Source organism: Aulonocara sp. 'chitande type north' Nkhata Bay, linkage group LG20 (genome assembly GCF_057382095.1).
Source record: "Aulonocara sp. 'chitande type north' Nkhata Bay isolate Kocher_YH1m ecotype deep benthic linkage group LG20, A_spYH_male_GT1.1, whole genome shotgun sequence".
Taxonomy (NCBI): domain Eukaryota; kingdom Metazoa; phylum Chordata; class Actinopteri; order Cichliformes; family Cichlidae; genus Aulonocara; species Aulonocara sp. 'chitande type north' Nkhata Bay.
Window position 1 is genome coordinate 36,011,945 of NC_141363.1, and position 21,283 is coordinate 36,033,227.

A 21,283-nucleotide genomic window follows, 5' to 3' on the forward strand; every position below is an offset into this window, starting at 1 on the left:
TATGTAATAAAGCAAAATAAGTAAACTTGTAACTTGCATGGTTTCTTTGCTCTCTAGCAACCCATTCTCTTCGTCCTACATATAGTTTTTAGGGATTTTAGGGATCTGTGCAAATATTAATAAAGCACAAGCACCAGCACAACAATCCAGTTGTTTATTTGCAGTTAAATAATCCCCGGCAGCGTCACGGTATAAAGCAAATGTAAACAACCTAAAATGACATAACAAAGCATTAAAATAACTTCAGGTAATTACAGAGAAACAGCTCCCCTTAAGGAAAGCAGTAGCGAGCCAAAGCCCGGCAGTGAACTACTACGCCGGTTCCTTGTTCCTCCCTCATGTTTCCGCAGAGCTTCTGTGGTCGTGCTGGCTGGAAGCCAATCAGCGCATTTCATCAAGGTGATTCATCCGCCTGAGGGGAAATAGCGACTTGCCAGTTTAAGCAAGAGTAACGGTAAACCGCACCAGGACAGCCCTCTCTAAACTTTCCTCCACTAAAGAAAGAAAGAAGAACATTTGTTTAATCTGCTCGTAGTTAGGGGTCGAACACACGCAGCACACTGTCTGTTTAGTGAACTTTGATAAAGTACAGAATGGCTGATACAAGTGCGCACGGCTCTCCCAGCTGCGCGGAGAGGCTGAAAAGCTACGTGAATACCCAGAAAGGGTTCATCCTGGCAGCAGAAATAGTAAGTTTGTTTTCACTGTGATATTTGTGTGCCGCTCTGCTGTGATGATCCACGTTTAACGACTCACAGATATGGCTTTAATATGCTGCGTGTAAAGCTCACTTGTAACTAATCAATAATTTATAGATGGTTACGTGGATTTATGTTCTGTATCTATTGATTTTTTAATCACTAATGTGTCATTTTCCCTTTGCTCGGTTTTCTTCTGTTTTGTTATTCACATTTCTCACTCTAGTCTGTCCATATATATCAGAGCGGAAACGAAGCGCCCTACAGGACATGTGCGACTTAGCATATGCTACTTCCGGTGCGAAACTCCTGTAAGGCGCTTCGTTTCCGGTGTGATATTCGTTCCTTGCTGAGGCTTTTCCAAAACAAGTCGACCAAATGGATGAATCAAGGGGCGATTTAGATTTCTCGATTTGTCTTGGGCATTTACGGAATATATATGTAGATGCTGTTCATTGACCTGTCGATATTTTTCCCTGCGCCTCAGAGCAAAACAGAGAAAGGATTCAAATTCTATGTTTCTCAGTATTTGCAAACAGCGGCCCCCCTACTGCACTTTAGAGTCACACTGCTAGCGATCGATGCAGCGATTCAGTACTGTACTGGCACGGAGTAGATCGTCGGCAGCCGATCAGGACAATGTGATGTAAAAAAAAAAAAATGCAAACTTGCACTAAAAAATTTGCGAAACAGCAAGGTGAAAGGTGAACCGCGTTATAGCGAGGGACCACTGTAATTTTGAAAGTAAGTCACAACATACTTTTTGTAAATACTAATGTATAGAAACCCTTACTAGCAATAATTCATTTTTTTTGTGTGGCTTTTTCCCACGGTTTGTTGACATGCTGTGTAGGTGTGTACTTGACTAGCTGATATCAACATAACGGGAAACATCTGGCTTTGACTATTATATACCTGTAGTTTGAATGCTGAACATTTGCCTGTTTAAACCATAAGAACTGTTACTATACAGAGATGTGCTTCTGAATGTGGACGATGTGTCTTCTGATTTTGTAATGCAGTGATGTAAACTATGGAACGCCAGGACTGCCATAATGAATTAATTAAATACACCATTAAATAATTAATTAAATGTGGCAATAATTAATTAAAATTGGAATTAATTAATTAAAAAAATAGTTATGACACATGTAATTAATTAATTAATTAATTAATTATTGACACATTTAATTAATTATTTATGTATTTCACATTTTAATTAATTATTGACACATTTAATTAATTATTGACACATTTAATTAATTATTTATGTATTTCACATTTTAATTAATTATTGACACATTTAATTAATTAATTATTGACACATTTAATTAATTATTTATGTATTTCACATTTTAATTAATTATTGACACATTTAATTAATTAATTATTGACACATTTAATTAATTATTTATGTATTTCACATTTTAATTAATTATTGACACATTTAATTAATTATTGACACATTTAATTAATTATTTAATGATATATTTATTTATTTCATTTTGGCAGTCCTGGCGCCTGGCTCTCATCATGAAATAATTTCAGCCTCACCCATCAAACTCAGGGGGCGGGGTTAACGCTGCCCATGCAGCTTCTCTAACATTTGATTGGTTGCCGTGCAAAGTAAGTCAAAACAGGCCGATCCTAGATAATCGATTGCTTGTGTAGACTTGGGGCAGCCAGGTATCCCAGAATGCAGATCAAATCACAGGCAGCAATGGTGGTGGTGTAGTTTTAAAATACCCCGTTTTTCTGTCACCAGCTACACTTTTAACAGTGTTTTAGCGGCGAATGTCGCGCCGTATGTCTGGTCAGGTTGTCAACATAGAACATGTTTGCAAAAGTGCTCAGATGTTTTTAGAGATTTCACTACCTCTGCTAACAATTAGCATGCAGAGTGCACCGAGGGGGTTACGTTAACCGGTTTGTTTACATATTCCACTCTCCGTGTTCCACATGTTGCATTCGCAGATTCTCATTTTCACCGAACGATCGTCTCTTTCCGCCTGGTCTTGTGTCTCTGTGCTTCTGTAACATAAAGAACGAGCTGACATTTTTCTCACGAAACCAGCGATCAGCTCAACAGACCCTCAGTTTACCTGCATGCATCCTCCTCCTCATCTGTCAGCTGTTTAACACCTGCTGCTAATTCAAGAAACACGCCTACGTTACCTGGTGATAGTCACAGTTTAACTGGGCAGCCGGTGCTCGATATAAAGCAATGTCAGCGCATTTTTATGCACAAGATAAGTAAATATAGTGTTTTCCCCGAGCGCAGAGCTGCTGGAGCTTGTTTCCTTACAGAGCACATTATAGGCGAACCAGCTTCATCAGCGGCTGATGTCCAATCACCGGCACACAGCTTAGCAGAGTTTTAGCTCTCAGTGGTTAAACGCTGGACTTCATTCACTCAGGTTCTGTCTGTCGGGTCACGTTTACTTCGCTGTTTTATTTACAACTGAGCAAATCGGTTTGGCTGAAGTTAAAGTTACGTTTCATAACTGCATAGTTTCACAGACGTTTAATGGTTCACTGGCACATGTGTTAGACTGAACTATCATCTAAATATCATCTGTTTTTTAATAGTTATTCAACTGTATTCTAAGCACCAGCTGTCTGTTAGAATGTGATTTTTTTTTTTCTCTCTCTGTTGGCAGAGGTATAAAAATGCGCAGGAAAATCTGACGTGCATGGTTTGCCATGCACGTCAGATTTTCCTGCGCATTTTTACCGACGATATTTAGGGAGGAATAAACACACATCAAACATAAATGAACCATTTGCCTGTCTCCATAATTGAGAGCATTTTCTCTTCTTATGTCAACACTCTCTCTCTCATTTTTTTTTTTTTTTGCTTTTTCGGTCATGTTATGTTTACCTGTCAAAGGCTTGTTACAAACTATGAAACACATCGTGCAGACTTCTGGATGTTAGAAGAAAACTAATACTGCTCATGAAGGAGACTAAAGGCAGGAAGGTGTCCTTTAAAACTAAACATGTTAATAGGACCTCCCTATTTATATCATAGTTTATGATATAGCACGTGTATTTCAGTAATAGCCTGCTGATTTCAGTGTAGTGGTGAACAGTCGCACAGCTCACGTAGGCGTTATCTGTGATACTCCTTAACTATAATTTATCCAAGTTAACTTCAGTTAACCATTCAGACAGTTCTTTTGCAATGACAAACATAAACACCCATGCTGCCGGTAGGTTTCCTCAGTGCCAGCTGTTAACATTATAGCTGCTTATGCAGTAACCATGGTAACCACGGACTCTGAGCGGCTGGATCGACGGAGGTCAGACAACAATTTTACATGTATGATCTTAAAACAGGACACAGCCACTATACGTGCTGGCCTCATATCAAATGTGAAGGCAGACTGAATCTATGTTTGACGTTTGTTTATATCTAATCTTCCTTTTCAAACATTTAAACAGCAGCGAGTCTGCAGCTGAGGGAATACAAACTCAAATTGTCGGAACAGGTTTGCTCGTTTCTTGGATTCATTTGGTGATTTATTAAATGTATAACTGTTATTCTAATCTGCTGCCGAGTCTCTTACACTTTTCTTTATGCTGTATATTTTCACATCATTGGAATAGTTGGAAGTTAGATAGTCAGCTGGGAAACTTTGTGTTAACTCATGGAGCTGAGGATATCGTGGATATCGTGGATATGCTGACCTCGCTGCGTGGTGTACAGAGCGAGGTCAGCATGATTATTCACAATAAAAATATTAGCCGAACATCATGAAGTCTGTATGTGTTTCATAGTGTCGAACAACCTTTGTACAGTTAAAGCCAGCAGTTACTACATGACGGAAACACCAACGTTATCTCTTTTATGCGTTTATACACAGGTCACGCTGATTACTGAACAAAAACCCAAAGATCAGATGTTAAACAGATTTATTTGCTCTCTCGCCTCCTTAAACATGTTTTTAATGTTAGTTATAATTCAGAATTGGCGACTGAAACACATAGGACACATAAGAACATCAGGAAATAAAACATCGATAAATATAACCTCAGTAAAAGAAGTCAGCGGGGGTTACTACAGCTGTGTACCGGGGCCTGCGCTTTGTCGGTGGGATTGCTTGCGAAGCGAGCGGGTCTATCCCACGCTTTGCCGTGAGACTGGGCAGACATCTCCGAAATCATCGAAGCACTTTTGCAAAGAGGCTGTATCTTGACAAACCGACCAGACACATGAAGATTAAACCACTACATTCTCGGCTAAAAAAATATTAAAACGGTATTTGGTGACACACAAACAGGGTTTTTCAAAGTTCAGTTCTGTTAGCTTCCACATGCCGGTTGTTGTGTGCTAGAAACAATGGCCACCAGGCCAAAGCAATGGTTTTGACTCGATCAGCGTTAGCCCCGCCCCCTGAGTTTGATGGGTGAGGCTGACAGATAAAATTATTTCATGATGAGAGCCAGGCGCCAGGACTGCCAAAATGAAATAAATAAATATATCATTAAATAATTAATTAAATGTGTCAATAATTAATTAACTGTGTCAATAATTAATTAAATGTGTCAATAATTAATTAAAATGTGAAATACATAAATAATTAATTAAATGTGTCAATAATTAATTAATTACATGTGTCATAACTATTTATTTAATTAATTAATTCCAATTTTAATTAATTATTGCCACATTTAATTAATTATTTAATGGTGTATTTAATTAATTCATTATGGCAGTCTTGGCGTTCCATAGTAAACAACTGATCTAAATGCTTTAAACGTCAAAATTGATCATTAGATTTTTTTTTTTTATGACACAACAGTGGTGAGTTTTCCCACCTTCTGCTCTTTGTAACTTAACGCGATCTTTCCGTGTTTTGGACATGATTTTGGAGTATATCTTCACATTAGCGATTCACCGCAAAGTAAAGCCACCGGAAATGTACAACCATACATCCAGTCTCAAACCAGGAAGTTAGCATTTTCTCGTGCACAGAGTCTGTCACTACCCGATCCGTACCGGAAACCCGATCGGTACCCCGCATGCGCAAATCTTATGTCACTTCCTCTCTTTGCCAACATTGCGACATTCAATATATTTGAATGATACGGTTAGCGCCCAATTAGCTCCTAGCATTTCTCAACAGCTCTGCCTCCTTTTTGACTACCGGGACATTTAAACTATGGATAATCCGTATACAAATGTTTTTCTCCTCAACAGAGAGCGTTCCCTGATTGAACAACAGCGCCGTAAAATAAGAACAATGGTGCCTAATTACAGAGTTAATAATACAGACTTTGTAATATGTCATGTGAAGATTCATCAGCCAGATGAAGTGTTTACTGACAATTGACAGTGATAGCGGACATCATCATCACTATTCCAATCAATCCTCTCCACACAGACAAGCATAAACACACTCGACTATCACTAAATCAAATTTAACACGTTTTGTAATGATGCTAATTCAGTTTGCAATAGGCTTCATTCGCTCGGTCAGCAGGTGGCAGTATCCTCGTACACTGAGGAATAAACTGCCATTAAACGAACAGAAGAAGAAGAAAACATCTGCACATGCGCGGTACGGATCGGGCAGACCCGATTTGTACGGTCCAACTTTGCATATGCGCAGTAAGGATCGGGGAGTTCTAATCCGTAACTATCTTTTTATTTTTTGTTTTTGTCTATATTATATTGAAAGATTTCATTATTGGAAACATTTTAAGAGATTCTTATTATTCTTAACATCTTAACAGATACTCTGACCTGTAACTATCGTAAAACACTTCGACCGGAAGTAGACACCTTCGCGCATGCGGGGTACCGATCAGGTTTCCGGTACGGATTGGGTAGTGACAGAGTCCATTACGAAAGTCAAGGGGTTGTCACATGATTCGTAAGGCATTGTGGGCATTGTAGGCTCAGCCAATCAGAGCCAGCGGATTTCGTTACACAGGCATTTTGCTGTAACACGGGCAGAAATATTGCTGTTCAGCGCCTTCGTAACTTAAATTTTTCGTTAAATGGGATATTCGTAAGTCGGGGTTCCACTGTATGTGCTTTATCAGAGGTTAAGGGATTCCACCTGTCACTGCTGCTCCACTGTTCTTGCTTTTGGCATCAAGGAGCTAAGATGCTGATTATTAAAGGTCACATAGGTTAACTCAGCCCACTCTCTCATGTGCTCACTTATAGGCTGGATATTGTCTGTAGCCAGAGTAGCAAAATGCAACGTATATCACATTATTGGTAGTATAAAGGCTCATAAAAGGATTTTCCATCCCACATTATAGGTTTGCACATCTGGCTCTGGTTAACAGGACTGCATGCACCCTGCAAAGGCAGGAATAGAAGTATAAATGCAAACAACCTACAGCTCCTAAACATAAACTGTCGTAGTGGCAAATTAAAATGACTTCCTGTCTGGGAATACTGTTGTACTTTACTGTCCTTGACCACTATAGAGATTGACAGAACACGTGACTTTCGGGCATTGCATTGTGGGTACAAGTGGCAACAAATTCAAAACACTGCATCAAGCGCTAGCATTTCCAGCACCGGTAATCATTAATTCTGCGGTTTTAATCCCTACTTGAATTTTATTTGCCCCAAAAACAGCAGAACACGGCAGGTCTGTACGAAGACAGACTTAACGAAAAGGCAAAAAGTAAAAAAAGTACAAGGAAAAAATCAAAGGAGTGAAAGGGTTAGACCCATACGAGCATACAGAGTGGAGTAAGGACATTAGCGTGCTGCCCAGCTTTCATCACGCACATATTTATTATTATATGGTCCTAAGTGTGAGTGCATACACTCACAAAATGTTTAGTAACTTCAGATCCCTGCAACAAGCCCAGGTCCAGTTTACTTTGGTGATTTGGACTATTCCATTTGACAGCTGTTGTTACATTTTTTTCCCTTTGCGTTGGCCTGTACAGGAAATAACTATTTGTCATTTCAGGTTGTAGTATTACACAACATTTTTACATCTAATAGAAATAAAATAAGTGTTTTGTAATCCATTCAATTTGTTTTTATTTATAACTGGCATTATTGTTTCATTCTATTATAGAATCTTACAAGAAAGAAGCAAAATTGTATTCCATCATGCTTTATTAGCTGCTTCAACAATGCAAAAAAACAAACAAAAAAAACCCACGCACTACAAAACAACATACTGGAAAACAGTTATTCACCATTTGGGCACATATATGCGTGACTTTTCGTGGCTGTTTTGATATCGCTTTCTCTCTTAACCAATAAAATCGCACTGTGGTAGCAGCTTTAAACTCGGTATGACCCAGGTTGATAGAGGGTGCCCAGTCTGGATCGTATTCCTGCATTTTGTAGGCTGGTTTTCCTACAAAACACAACGAACATTAGCCCACAAAGCCACAGTGAACAAAGCAGCAAAGCGCATCGAATTCAATTCAAATCAATATAAGACTTATTTGTAACCTACATCAACAATTATGTTATGATAAACGTAATAACTACAACAGAAGACTGGGTGGAAATGCTTGGAGCAGACTAACTTGTGAACTGGAGTGTTCTGGAAAGTTATATTTGGTCTTCGAATGGCTGCAATCCAGGCCATTCGTCGGCTCTTTGTTACTTCAGAAACATGGCTTGAACAATTTCTCTTCCACGACGTAATCCGATAAAAAAACGATCTCTTTACCCGTCGCCTTCCCGTGGCTGTCATGCGACTGGTTTTACCCCGGAAATGACGTCACATCTTCAATCTCTATTTTCACATGAACGCCTTTGTTTGCATTTCACAGCGGTGTGATCTCTTAACACATGAGTCACTTTAAGTTTAAATACTTTGCATAAGTTCTGTATTGTCAGTGGATCAGTATCTAAGTACATTTACTTAAGTACTGTACTTGATGTCATTGCACCTCCACTGCTTTTCTTCTATATGTTGCAATTTACAAACTAAGATTTTTGTTATAGATCTAGTCAGCTGGTGAAATATAACGCAATGTATGAGAATGCAAAACAATCAGCACCACTTGGAGACTCATAATAAATTCCATATGCATAGTAGCCACAAACGATTATTTTGATAGTCGACTAGTCACCGATTATTTTTGCGATTAGTCGACTAATCAGATCATGCATCCATTGGACGTAAAACGTACAGCTTATTGCACTAGCATGCGTCTGCTCTTATATAACTATCACAGCTTTAAGTGTTTAAGGTATGTGCTAACTAAAAATAAAGACAAGATGATAGTTTATTAAATTTTAATGGAATTTGCAGATTGTTTCGGTGAAGTTTAATAAACTCATTGCTATCTAAAATATAACAGGACACTGGAGTATATTCTCAAGCATCTCACACTTCTGATAATCAGTTGTCTGCTTGACGTTTATTCAGCGGTGTAAAAACTATAACTTTAATCTCAGCCAAACCGATTTACTCAGGAACAAATAAAATACTAAAAAAATCCAAACAATAACATTTTTAAGTTATCTAAGTGACTCCTATATCATGTTTAACCTGAGTAGCAAAAGACAGCGGTGGGTTTGAAAACGATTTGCCGGGAGTCTGGTGTTCTCACGGGCTCTAGTGAGCCTTGCTCCCGGCTAGCTATTGAGCTAGTGGGTAACAGACGTCTCCGAAAACGTCGGAGCACTTTTGAAAATATGTGGTGTCTTGATAAACTGAGCAGATATTTGAGGTTTAGACAGATACATTCTCGCCTGAAAATATGTTAAATGTTTATTTTGTGACCCAGAAAGAGTAATAAGAGTAATATTAAAACTAACTAGCTGCCGCCATTATTGGAAACTGAGCTGGGCTGCGCTATGAATTCTGGGACAGAGCTACCTCTTCTTCGGGGTTTAACGGCAGCTGGCATCCTTGTACATGGAGTGCGGCCATCTTCTGTTTCAGTCTGTTATTACAGGGGGTGGCTGTAGCTCAAGTGGCAGAGCAAGTCAGCCACTAATCAGAAGGTTGGTGGTTCGATCCCAGGCTGCATCCTGGCTGCATGCCAAATATCCTTGGGCAAGATACTAACCCCATGTTTGCCTACTGGTGGTGGTCAGAGGGCCCGGTCCGGCAGCCTCGCCTCTGTCAGTGCGCCCCAGGGCAGCTGTGGCTACAATGTAGCTTGCTATCGCCAGTGTGTGAATGTGTGTGTGAATGGGTGAATGACTGAATGTAGTGTAAAGCGCTTTGGGGTCCTATGGACTATACAAATGCAGGCCATTTACCATTTTACACTCTTAAATATTACTACTTATTCCTGCGTCTTTTGTGATCTTACAAAGCTTCAAATGACGCGTCGACTATTAAATCAGTCGTCGACGATTTTGATAGTCGACGTAATCGTGACTATTCGACTAATCGTGGCAGCCCTAATGCATAGTAATAAGACAACAGTACGGTAGGGCTGCCACAAACGATTATTTTGATAGTCGACTAGTCACCGATTATTTTTGCGATTAGTCGACTAATCAGATCATCATCCATTGGACGTAAAACTACAGCTTATTGCACCAGCAGCATCTGCTCTTACATAACTATCATTAGCTTACAGCTTTAAGTGTTTAAGGTCTGTGCTAACTAAAAATAAAGACAAGATGATAGTTTATTAAATTTTAATGAAATTTGCAGATTGTTTCGGTGAAGTTTAATAAACTCCTTGCTATCTAAAATATAACAGGACACTGGAGTATATTCTGGAGCATCTCACACTTCTGATAATCAGTTGTCTGCTTGATGTTTATTCAGCTGTGTAAAAACTATAACTTTAATCTCAGACAAACTGATTTACTCAGGAACAAATAAAATACAAAAAAAAAAAAATCCAAACAATAACATTTTAAGTTATCTAAGTGAAATCATATATATTTAACCTGAGTAGCGAAAGACGGCGGTGGGTTTGAAAACGATTTGCGGGGAGTCCGGTGTTCTCACGGCGCTAGTGAGCCTAGCCCCCGGCTCGCTAACGAGCTAGTGGGTAACAGATGTCTCAGAAAACGTCGGAGCGCTTTTGAAAATATGTGGTGTCCTGATAAACTGAGCAGATATTTGAGGTTTACACAGCTACATTCTCGCCTGAAAATATGTTAAACGTTTATTTTGTGACCCAGAAAGAATAATAAGAGTAACATTAAAACTAACTAGCTGCCGCCATTGTTGGAAACTGCGCTGGGCCGTGCTATGAATTCTGGGACACAGCTGCTCCTTCTTCTTCTTCTTCTTCTTCGGGGTTTAGCGGTAGCTGACATCCTTGTACATGCAATGCTGCCATCTTCTGTTTCAGTCCGTTATTACACTCTTAAATCCTGCCACTTATTCCTGCGTCTTTTGTGATCTTACAAAGCTTCAAACGACGCGTCGACTATTACCGTAAATGTCGGGCTATAAGCCGCTACTTTTTGCACAAGCTTTGAACCCTGCGGCTTTTAGTCAGGTGCGGCTTTTCTGTGGATTGTCCGTGATTTTTGTCATATCGTAAGACGATTTGTTTTGTGTGTTCCGCTGTTGTACGGCACTACGTTGCCTGGCGGAAGGATCGGGGTTCAAGAGTGGTATGTTAGTCACATGTCCGTCCGCCAGGCAACGTAGTGCCGTACGAAGTAGCGCGAAAAACAAACTTCAAAGTAGCGCTACGCGTTCAGCGGGAGTCGTGGATGATGAGCGGCGATAAACTTGCAAGTTATGCCCAAAAAGCAAGTTATGCCCAACTCCACCAGTGGATTCTGACAGCGTGGAAAAGTGTGAAAACATCCACGATCACCAACGGATTTTGAAGGGCTGGACTGCTGCATGATGGAGAGGAGGACACCGCCACGGCCCTTCTGAGGGTGTTCGACTCTGACACTGACAATGAGGATTTCTTTGGTTTTGAAAGTGACAACGAAGGAGAGAAGAAGAGTGGATGACGAAGCCATCATGAGCCTGTTTGTATCCGACACTGGAGAAGAGGACTTTGGTGGTTTTAGTGCGTAGGAAGAAGAGAAAGATGGTGGTGAATGACTGACTTTTCTTCTTGTTAAAGCTGTGTCACTGCACCTGAGCCTAAAAGGTAGGCCGAATCTATTGTTCTGGTGTGCTGTAGGTTATTGTTATGTACTACATGTGCAAATATGTACCCATAACTTGTTTTTCAAAATATTAATAAAAGTGATGTCTCCAAACAGCCATCTCTTTCCTGACAATTCCCTTTGTGCATATTCTCTTACATATGATAAGTCAACATTGAAACACCTGCGGCTTTTGGTCAGGTGCGGCTAATGTATGTACAAAACAGGATTTTCCCCTGATTTTAGCTTGTGCGGCTAATATTTAGGTGCGCTTTGTAGTCCGGGAAATACGGTAAATCAGTCGTCGATGATTTTGATAGTCGACGTAATCGTGACTAGTCGACAAATCGTGGCAGCCCTACAGTACGGATTGAGTAATATGATTACAGAAGCTTTGGAATATAGGACTTTTACTTGTAGTTGATTTATGTTTCCTTCAGGCAGAGAATGAATACCTTTTTAAAATGTTTGTCAGCTTCACATTAAGCTCTTGAGTCGAAGTTTTACCACATCACCCTACATGAGTCGAGGGAAATGACTTGTGTTAAAACAACCAAACATGTACAAATTGCCAGATATTTGTCTATTGTCTTGTGTAGTCTGGAAGATAAGTGGATCTACTTGAGGCGACTTTTGTTGTGATTTGGCGCTATATAAATAAAATTGAATTGAATTGGATGACAGGGTGGGTGCAGTTTTCTCTGTGGTGGGGTTGGGTGGGCTGTCCCGGGCTCTGTGGGGCCGGGTGGCGCTGCTGAACTGGGCCCCGGTCCGGATGGGCCTAGACATTGAGGGCTATCAGGAGGGGCTATGTGCTTACCTGCTGCTCTCTGACAGGTAGCTCCATGCCCTCCTGAGTTTTAAATGCACCTTAGTGCACACATGCATCAACACTACATATGAGCGGGCGGAGGGAGGTTTGGAGTCTTCACACACCCCCGTTCTCTGTTGCCTGTTGGGGTGGGGGGACTGGGAGGAGTATCTGTGTGTGCCCTCTAGCAGATCATTACTTGAGGAACCTGTTTAAATACAAGCACGCTCATGCTCACAGGTGTACACACGGGTGCTCACACACACAAACTACACCCTTTTTGGCTCCTACCTCAAAGCACACTGTGCGCTGTCGATCTTACGTGCTGCACAATAATATTCAGTATTTAGTATTTACTGTAAACAGAATAATGATGGCATACACTCAGAAAAATAAAGGTGCCAACTGGATTGGCAATTTAGATTGGCTTTTAGATTTCTGCTGTATGTTTGATTATTATTTAGGGCTGTGCGATATGACCAAAATCTCATATCCCAATATAAGAATTCTATCGTCCGATAACTATATAAATCACAAAAATGTAACATTTTCTGCAAATTCTGTGAATCTCGGGCAGCTCGTCTTGCGGGAAGTGTTTCCAGCTGCGCGTCATGTTGCTGGAGTCGAGTGTTTTAACCGATGCATGAAACTATACATTTTTAGACATAAGTTGTAAAGGCTGCCGTTTTCTTTGAGTATTTATTACACAGCGTGCTGCGGGGAAAAGCCTGTTCTAACGTTTGAGTCTAAGGTTTATTTTTTTAGCACCTGTCGGCTCTTTTTTAATTCTCATCCGTAAATAATCTGCTCTTTCACGTGATTGTTTATTTTGAAAAGTCTCAACAGGATCTTGAGCTTTATTGTGAAAGGTTTATGTGGAACATAAACAAGCGGACACGCAATGCTGTTACCGTCGTTGTTGCTAACCACAACACATAAAAACAGGCGCCTGTCCGTCCGTAGTGGTTATATTAAATATGAGAAAGAGAGAACTTTAATAAATCAATATAGCCACTACAGTGACCATCAAAACGATGAAAAAATATTGTCGTAAACAGTTTATTTTGCGACACCACGAAACAAACGATAGCGTAAAATGAAACGATAGACGTTTTTATATCATCATCCGATATATATCGTTATGTCGAACAGCCCTATTAATAATGTATTTTATGTATTTCTTTTATATTACTATGAAGCACTTTGTGGTTTTTATCCTGTGAAAAGTGCTATATAAATAAATTGATTCATAAGACCCTTATGAAAAGGACACCGAGGGAACAGTTTACCCTGCCCGGGATAGGGTCACCGGGGCCCCGCCCTGGAGCCAGGCCCGGGGAGGGTGCCCGAGGGCGAGCGTCTGGTGGCCGGGCCTTAGTCCATGGGGCCCGGCCGGGCACAGCCCGAAGAGGAGACATGGGCCCATCCTCCCGCAGGCCCACCACCCGCAGGAGGCGCCATAGGGGTCGGGTGCATTGTGTGTCGGGTGGCGGCCAGGAGCGGAGGCCCTGGCGGACTGACCCCCGGCTGCCAAGACTGGCAATAGGGACATGGAATGTCACCTCTCTGGTGGGGAAGGAGCCTGAGTTAGTGCGTGAGGTTGAGAGGTACCGGCTAGATATAGTCGGGCTCACCTCTACACATGGCTTGGGCTCTGGAACCAGTCTCCTGGAGAGGGGCTGGACTCTGTCTCAGTCTGGAGTTGCCCCTGGTGAGAGGCGGCGGGCTGGGGTGGGTATCCTAATATCCCCTCGGCTTGCTGCCGGTACGTTGGGGTTTTTCCCGGTGGACGAGAGGGTTTGTTCCCTGCGCCTTAGGGTCGGGGAACGGGTCCTGACTGTCATCTGCGCTTATGCGCCGAGTGGCAGTTCAGAGTACCCAGCCTTCTTAGAGTCCCTGGGGGGGGGGGGTGCTGGAGGGTGCTCCACCTGGAGACTCTGTTGTCCTGCTGGGAGACTTCAATGCTCACGTGGGTAACGACAGCGAGACCTGGAGGGGCGTGATTGGGAGGAACGGCCTCCCTGATCTGAACCCGAGCGGTGCTCTGTTATTGGACTTCTGTGCTAACCACAGCTTGGCCATAACGAACACCCTGTTCGAACATAAGAGTGTCCATAAGTGCACGTGGCACCAGGACGCTCTAGGCCGTAGGTCGATGATCGATTTTGTAATCGTATCAGCAGACCTGCGACCATATGTTCTGGACACTCGGGTAAAGAGAGGGGCTGAGCTGTCAACTGATCACCACCTGGTGGTGAGTTGGATCAGGTGGCGGGGGAAGACGCTGGACAGACCTGGTGCACCTAAACGCGTAGTGAGGGTGTGCTGGGAACGTCTAGCAGAGGCCCCAGTCCGCGAGATCTTCAACGCACACCTCCGGCAGAGCTTCAACAGCATTCCGAGGGAGACCGGGGACATTGAGTCCGAATGGACCATGTTCAGCGTCTCCATTGCCGAAGCTGCTGCATTGAGCTGCGGCCGCAAGGTGGTGGGTGCCTGCCGTGGTGGTAATCCCCGAACCAAATGGTGGACACCAGAGGTGAAGGGAGCCACCAGGCTGAAGAAGGAGTCCTATCGGGCTTGGTTAGCCTGTGGGACTCCGGAGGCAGCCGACAGGTATCGACAGGCCAAGCGGAATGCGGCTCGGGCAGTGGCTGAAGCAAAAACTCGGGTGTGGGAGGAGTTCGGAGAGGCCATGGAAAAAGACTTTCGGACTGCCTCGAAGAGATTCTGGCAAACCGTCAGACGTCTCAGGAGGGGAAAGCGGTGCTCTACCTGCACTGTGTATAGTGCTGGCGGAGCGCTGCTGACGTCGACTGAGAAAATTGTCAGGCGGTGGAAGGAATACTTCAAGGACCTCCTTAATCCCACTGACACGTCTTCCGAGGAGGAAGCAGAGTCTGGGGATGAGGGGAATGACCCGCCAATTTCCGGGGGTGAGGTCACTGAGGCAGTTAAACAACTCCTTGGTGGCAGAGCCCCTGGTGTTGATGAGGTCCGCCCCGAGTTCCTGAAGGCTCTGGACGTTGTAGGGCTGTCCTGGTTGACACGCCTCTGCAATGTTGCGTGGAGATCAGGGGCAGTACCTGTGGACTGGCAGACCGGGGTGGTGGTCCCCATCTTTAAGAAAGGGGACCGGAGGGTGTGTTCCAATTACAGGGGGATCACACTCCTCAGCCTCCCTGGGAAAGTCTATGCCAGGGTGCTGGAAAGGAGAGTTCGTCCGTTAGTCGAACCTCGGATACAGGAGGAACAATGCGGTTTTCGTCCTGGTCGCGGAACACTGGACCAGCTCTTTATCCTCTCCAGGATACTTGAGGGGGCATGGGAGTTTGCCCAACCAGTCTACATGTGTTTTGTGGACTTGGAGAAGGCATTCGACCGTGTCCCTCGGGGTGTCCTGTGGGAGGTGTTGCGGGAATATGGGGTGTCTGGCCCATTGCTACGGGCCATTCGATCCCTATACAACCGTTGCAAGAGCTTGGTTCGCATTGCCGGCAATAAGTCGGACTCGTTCCCGGTGGGTGATGGGCTTCGCCAGGGCTGCCCTTTGTCTCCAGTTCTGTTCATAATTTTTATGGACAGGATTTCTAGGCGCAGCCAAGTGGCGGAGGGCTTTCGCTTTGGTGGCCTCAGAATCTCATCTCTGATTTTTGCAGATGATGTGGTTCTGTTGGCTTCATCGGGTGAAGGCCTCCAGCTCGCACTGGAACGGTTCGCAGCCAAGTGTGAAGCAGCGGGAATGAGGATCAGCACCTCCAAATCTGAGGCCATGGTTCTCAGCCGGAAAAGGGTGGAGTGCCCACTCCGGGTCGGGGATGAGTTCCTGCCCCAAGTGGAGGAGTTCAAGTATCTCGGGGTCTTGTTCGCGAGTGATGGGAGAAGGGAGCCGGAGATCGACAGACGGATTGGGGCTGCAGCTGCAGTAATGCGGACGTTGCACCGGTCCGTCGTGGTGAAGAGGGAGCTGAGTGTAAAAGCGAAGCTCTCAATTTACCGGTCGATCTACGTCCCTACCCTCACCTATGGCCACGAGCTGTGGGTAGTGACCGAAAGAACGAGATCGCGGATACAAGCGGCAGAAATGAGCTTCCTCCGAAGGGTGGCTGGCCTCTCCCTTAGAGATAGGGTGAGAAGTTCGGCCATCCGGGAGGGGCTCAGAGTAGAGCAGCTGCTGCTCCACATCGAAAGGAGCCAGCTGAGGTGGTTCGGGCATCTGACAAGGATGCCCCCTGGGCGCCTCCTGGGTGAGGTGTTCCAGGCATGTCCCACCGGGAGGAGGCCCTGGGGCAGACCCAGGACACGCTGGAGAGATTATATCTCTCGGCTGGCCTGGGAACGCCTTGGTATTCCCCCGGACAAGCTGGAGGAGGTGGCTGGGGAGAGGGAGGTCTGGGCCTCTTTGCTTAGGCTGCTGCCCCCGCGACCCGACCCCGGACAAAGCGGATGACGATGGATGGATGGATGGATGGATGGATGGATGGATGGATGGATGATTTTATTCATTTACTGTCCAGCTGGACGTGACAGCTCTATAGACAGATTATTTTCTTTTGCTGTGTGACGCTACAAAAATGTGCAGTCCTATCTCAGAGAAATTGCAGCTGATTTTTATACCTGGAAATTCTAACAGGGTAGAGGAATTTACGCAGTGTGGGTGTTAGTTTCCTGTGAAATTTACACTGATATCAAGTCTTATCTCCTCTTTTCTCTCATCTCTATCTTAGCTTGTCAGTTTTATCGTCATCATCTGCTATGTTTCTTCCTGGTGTGGAGGCTACACTACGGTGCCCATATGTGAGATGACCCTCTCCATGATCTTCTTCGGCATCTTCATGATGGACCTGGACAAGCAGTTCTTAGGGATCAACTGGGTCTGGACTGTGAGTCCGCACACACATAACTACATGCACACACTCTGACACATTTCTGTGCTAAATTGCATAATGCTTCATCTTTTGCTTCCCTTTGTGCAGGATCTGTTCCGTGCTGCAGTTGGTGCCGTCTGCTACATCATCACCTCTCTGGTCAATCTCATTGGAGGATCTAGGGATGGAGCTTGTATGGCAGGCGCGGTTAGTTAAGCCAGAATGACTCAGCCTGAGTTCTTAGCTGCATACTGAATCCGCTCATATTTATTTCTCTGTTTATCTTGACAACTGATGGCTGTTACCACTGACTAATTTCGGTGCTGCCAGTTATACATGTGAAAACTGAATGCCTGGTGTTTTTGTCACTTTTTTGTGTTCAATATGAAACACTCAGACTTTCTGAAAAAGCAGGCACTCAACATTGAGTAATGTTCATACTGCAATACTTCCTTCCTTTTTGACTACAACTGTAGACTGTGACTTATCACCTTACTTTAGCTCATTCAAAAATTTCTAAGACAAAAAAAATCCAGATATAACACTGAATCCATGTGTCATTTAGTTTGAATGTTAGTTTATTGTTGCCAAAAACAGGACACGGTGATGACCGGAAATCAGTTTCAGACTGATTTCCCAGCCGGGACCAGGGACCCTGAATTTGATAAACCTTTAAAAAGATGGGAGTTAATGTAGTTTTTTGACATATACTACTGGATGTACTGACAACTGTCACTGTATTACTTTGGTCATGAGGTCTGACTGAACATACTGCTGCTCTCACTGAAAACTCTCAGTGCAGATTCACAAATCCTCAGATGAACAATGAGCAATTTTGACAAGTCCCTTTGAGTGAGAGAAGTTGATCATGCTCCTAATGACAGATTTTCTGTATGTTAAAGATAAATTTCACATCTCATTTCCCCACCACAACCATCCTCGTGGTATGCTATGTCTACACGTAGTCTTTTGTATTAATCACGTGTATAGCTCCAAACATGTGCTTTGCAGCTGTATATCAGGCACAAGTCTGTCCCCACATTGGCTTCTTCATGAACCAAAGTGTCTAATAGTGTGAAGAGCACAAAGTCTTCTGGCACTTAACTTTAACAAAATACTGATAATTTATTTAGATTGTATTTGTGTTAGTTGTGATTCTGATTGTCAGTTCTTGCTTCTTAGGTGTTAGGGTTGTTCGCTGGGCTGATATTTGCATACGACACCTACACAATCTTCCTCCAAATCCAAAGTAACAGACAGCACTCAGCAGCTCCAACTGGTGAGAAAAACAGTTTTTGTTAATGCATTCAAAACGCGTTCTTGGTTTTATTTGATATGTGCAATTTTCTCTAATATCTTGACTGTTTTTGTTTTTAACAGATGGCAGAGTTTAAATGTTCTCACACAGAAATACTTCTGTCAAGAACACAGAAGAACCAAAAGCAGTCATTTGGGCAAAGGTTAACAGAGGAGCGGGTCAGAGAGGAGGATGGACAGTAAAATGAGCAAGTCACAGTTTAATAAATGCTGCTGCATGGCCTGAACAGATGAAATGTATCTTAAAGAATGAAGCCAGAAAAGAAGATGACATAGCCTTAATAAGGGGTGCTGGCATCTGTCTGTATGTCTACTCCATGAGGGATTCCCCTCTCAAACTTTTATTCCAACCAGAGTAAAACGGGAAAGATTATGAAAGAGCGACCTAGCACTCACAGAATCCTCAACCGATGCTTCTGAGATAATTCCATAACAGCAAAGACGCTGGTAAAGTGTAACCTCCCGGGGGATAAAAAGCTTTTTAAAGCATTATTTTGGGGGCAGCAAACTCATAAAGCACTCTTTTTTTCCAGGTGTCCCCTTAATCACTGAAATAAGAGTTCATTTTCATAATCCTTTAAAATATCTCCCCATATAAGTGCCCAATGGTCTTATCAAGATGCCAAATGGCCAGACTTCCTTCTAGGAGGACTTTGGATGACGTCATCATGCAAATTGTCTAATACACCTGTCTACTGTTAATGGACTGCTGTAGTAAATAGTAACTGTGTTATTTGGGCTTCAGAAGCAACTGACACAGAGGTGGTGCTTTTTGAATCGTTTAATATTATAAATGTCTTCTTGGGGGACTTTTTTTGTACTTTCTCAGCTGGTTACACCTTTGCTTTTCTGTTATTTAACCCTCTGAAGGCAGGTGTTGCAGATTTGCAACAAGTAAAAGCTAACAACCTGATTAACCCACATACATATTTTATGAGGATTTTTTACTGAGAAGTACCACTGCAGGTATTCTTTTGTGCATTAGCAACAAAAACTTAATTTGAGCCTGAGAGGGTTAATAGTGTTCTGTGTGTTTTACAGTGCCTTAAAAGTCTCATTCAGAGTAACCAGTTCCCTCACCTTCTTCCGTTTCATCTTTTGTTTCTAAGTACTAAAACATTTGCTGATTAATAAAAATGAAATCAATCTTTGGCCGTTTTCCTTCGAGAGTTTTGGAATTTAGGACCCATAGACAGCCCATTAACTAAACAACCACACTTTTATTATTTAAAATTACATCATGCCTACAGCTCTTGGATTCTTGCTCCGGTTATGCATTTTTCTTACATTTATAACACATTTTTAAGGTGGTACAATATTTTTCTGTAGACATTTTATACTGCTCAGTAGCACAGTCCATTTTTTGAACATGCTATGTTAACATTAGGATATGTACTGCGAGTGTTTCCTCAACCCCTTTGGTGTTTTTGCTTTTTTTAAAATTTCATTTTAATATGCTTTACAAAAGTCTGTAATTTAAAAGTTCAAAGGGAAACAAAAGCCATTTTACCACAAAGAAGATCAGTTTTCTGGCTTGCTCTGTACACTCATGTGTCCTGCTAAATTATCTTAAAGTGCTTCATTTACAAGTGTATACAGTCATGTTAAAAAGTACACTATCTGTTCAAAGGTATTGCATATCAGGACACCTGGTCCTTGTCAGGTCTATAAAAATTGGGTAAATACAGCACGAGATAAACAAAAAGATGACGTGATATATACAGAAGCAATCCTGAGAAAAACTAAATACGCTCCCATGATTCAGTCATGGAATGACCTTTACTAGCAATAACTTGACGTAATCATTTTCACGAGATAAACAAAAAGACAACCTGAAATTATTCGAGAGCTACATTTTTAAAGGATAAAATACAGTTTCAAAGCAAAGGAATTCAATGTCAAAATATAAAATTCAATTTAGTGATGATCATTTTCAAACCAATAAATTGAATTTCAAATTAGACTAATTCAAATTCAGTTTTTAAAAGCATTTATTCAAGTTACAATTCAGAATTCAGCAGAAATTAGGTTTTATTTTCGGAAGTATAGGTAAAAGGAAAAGACAGCGGCCGACAGCGCTGTAAAAAAAACCGTAGACTTGTGCGCAACAAGCAAGCGAATAATGAAGAGAACAGATTTTTAGACGGGGAACTTTTCTTGAAGTATACTGAGAGAGAGAGAGAGAGATGTCCATGAAGTGTGATTTTATCGTGGTGGAGGCAAAACAGCAAAAGTCAGAGGTATTTCATGACGATGTCAAATTCAAATTTGACAAATAAAATTTGAATTTGACGATGTTTATGTGAAGCGTAGTTTGGATCTTCTTTTGCTGCTGGTTCAGTCATATTGTTTGTCTAGCGCAAAAAAGACGTAAACACAAAGCAGGGACCCGCCGAAACATCAGAATCAGCGAGCTGTCGGCTTTGAGCCCCGTCAGGTGAGAAAGGCCACTTTGTGCAGAATCCGTGTTCCTGCTCTCATTTACTGTTTTAGCTGTTTGGTGGTTGTTGAAATTGTGTGCGGTTTAACCTGAGATTCTGGCATTTCCGGCAAAATTAAT

The 21,283-nt window shown here is 42.5% G+C and overlaps 1 protein-coding gene across 1 annotated transcript; it reads left to right on the top strand.

Annotated features, from left to right (window-relative positions):
• Positions 1–405: 405 nt before the first annotated feature.
• LOC147306160 (proteolipid protein 2-like) lies at positions 406–19,869 on the top strand. Its single transcript, XM_086277003.1, has 5 exons — positions 406–689; positions 17,266–17,421; positions 17,515–17,613; positions 18,589–18,685; positions 18,787–19,869. The coding sequence occupies exons 1-5, from the start codon at positions 594–596 to the stop codon at positions 18,798–18,800; spliced, it is 462 nt and encodes a 153-aa protein (XP_086133129.1). The 5' UTR covers positions 406–593; the 3' UTR covers positions 18,801–19,869.
• The last annotated feature ends 1,414 nt before the right edge of the window (positions 19,870–21,283 follow it).

Coding starts and splice junctions, on each gene's coding strand:
- LOC147306160 (XM_086277003.1), top strand. CDS start 594: ATGGCTGATACAAGTGCGCACGGCTCTCCCAGCTGCGCGGAGAGGCTG. Junction 17,422..17,514: donor GGATCAACTGGGTCTGGACT/GTGAGTCCGCAC, acceptor CCCTTTGTGCAG/GATCTGTTCCGTGCTGCAGT. Junction 17,614..18,588: donor GAGCTTGTATGGCAGGCGCG/GTTAGTTAAGCC, acceptor CTTGCTTCTTAG/GTGTTAGGGTTGTTCGCTGG.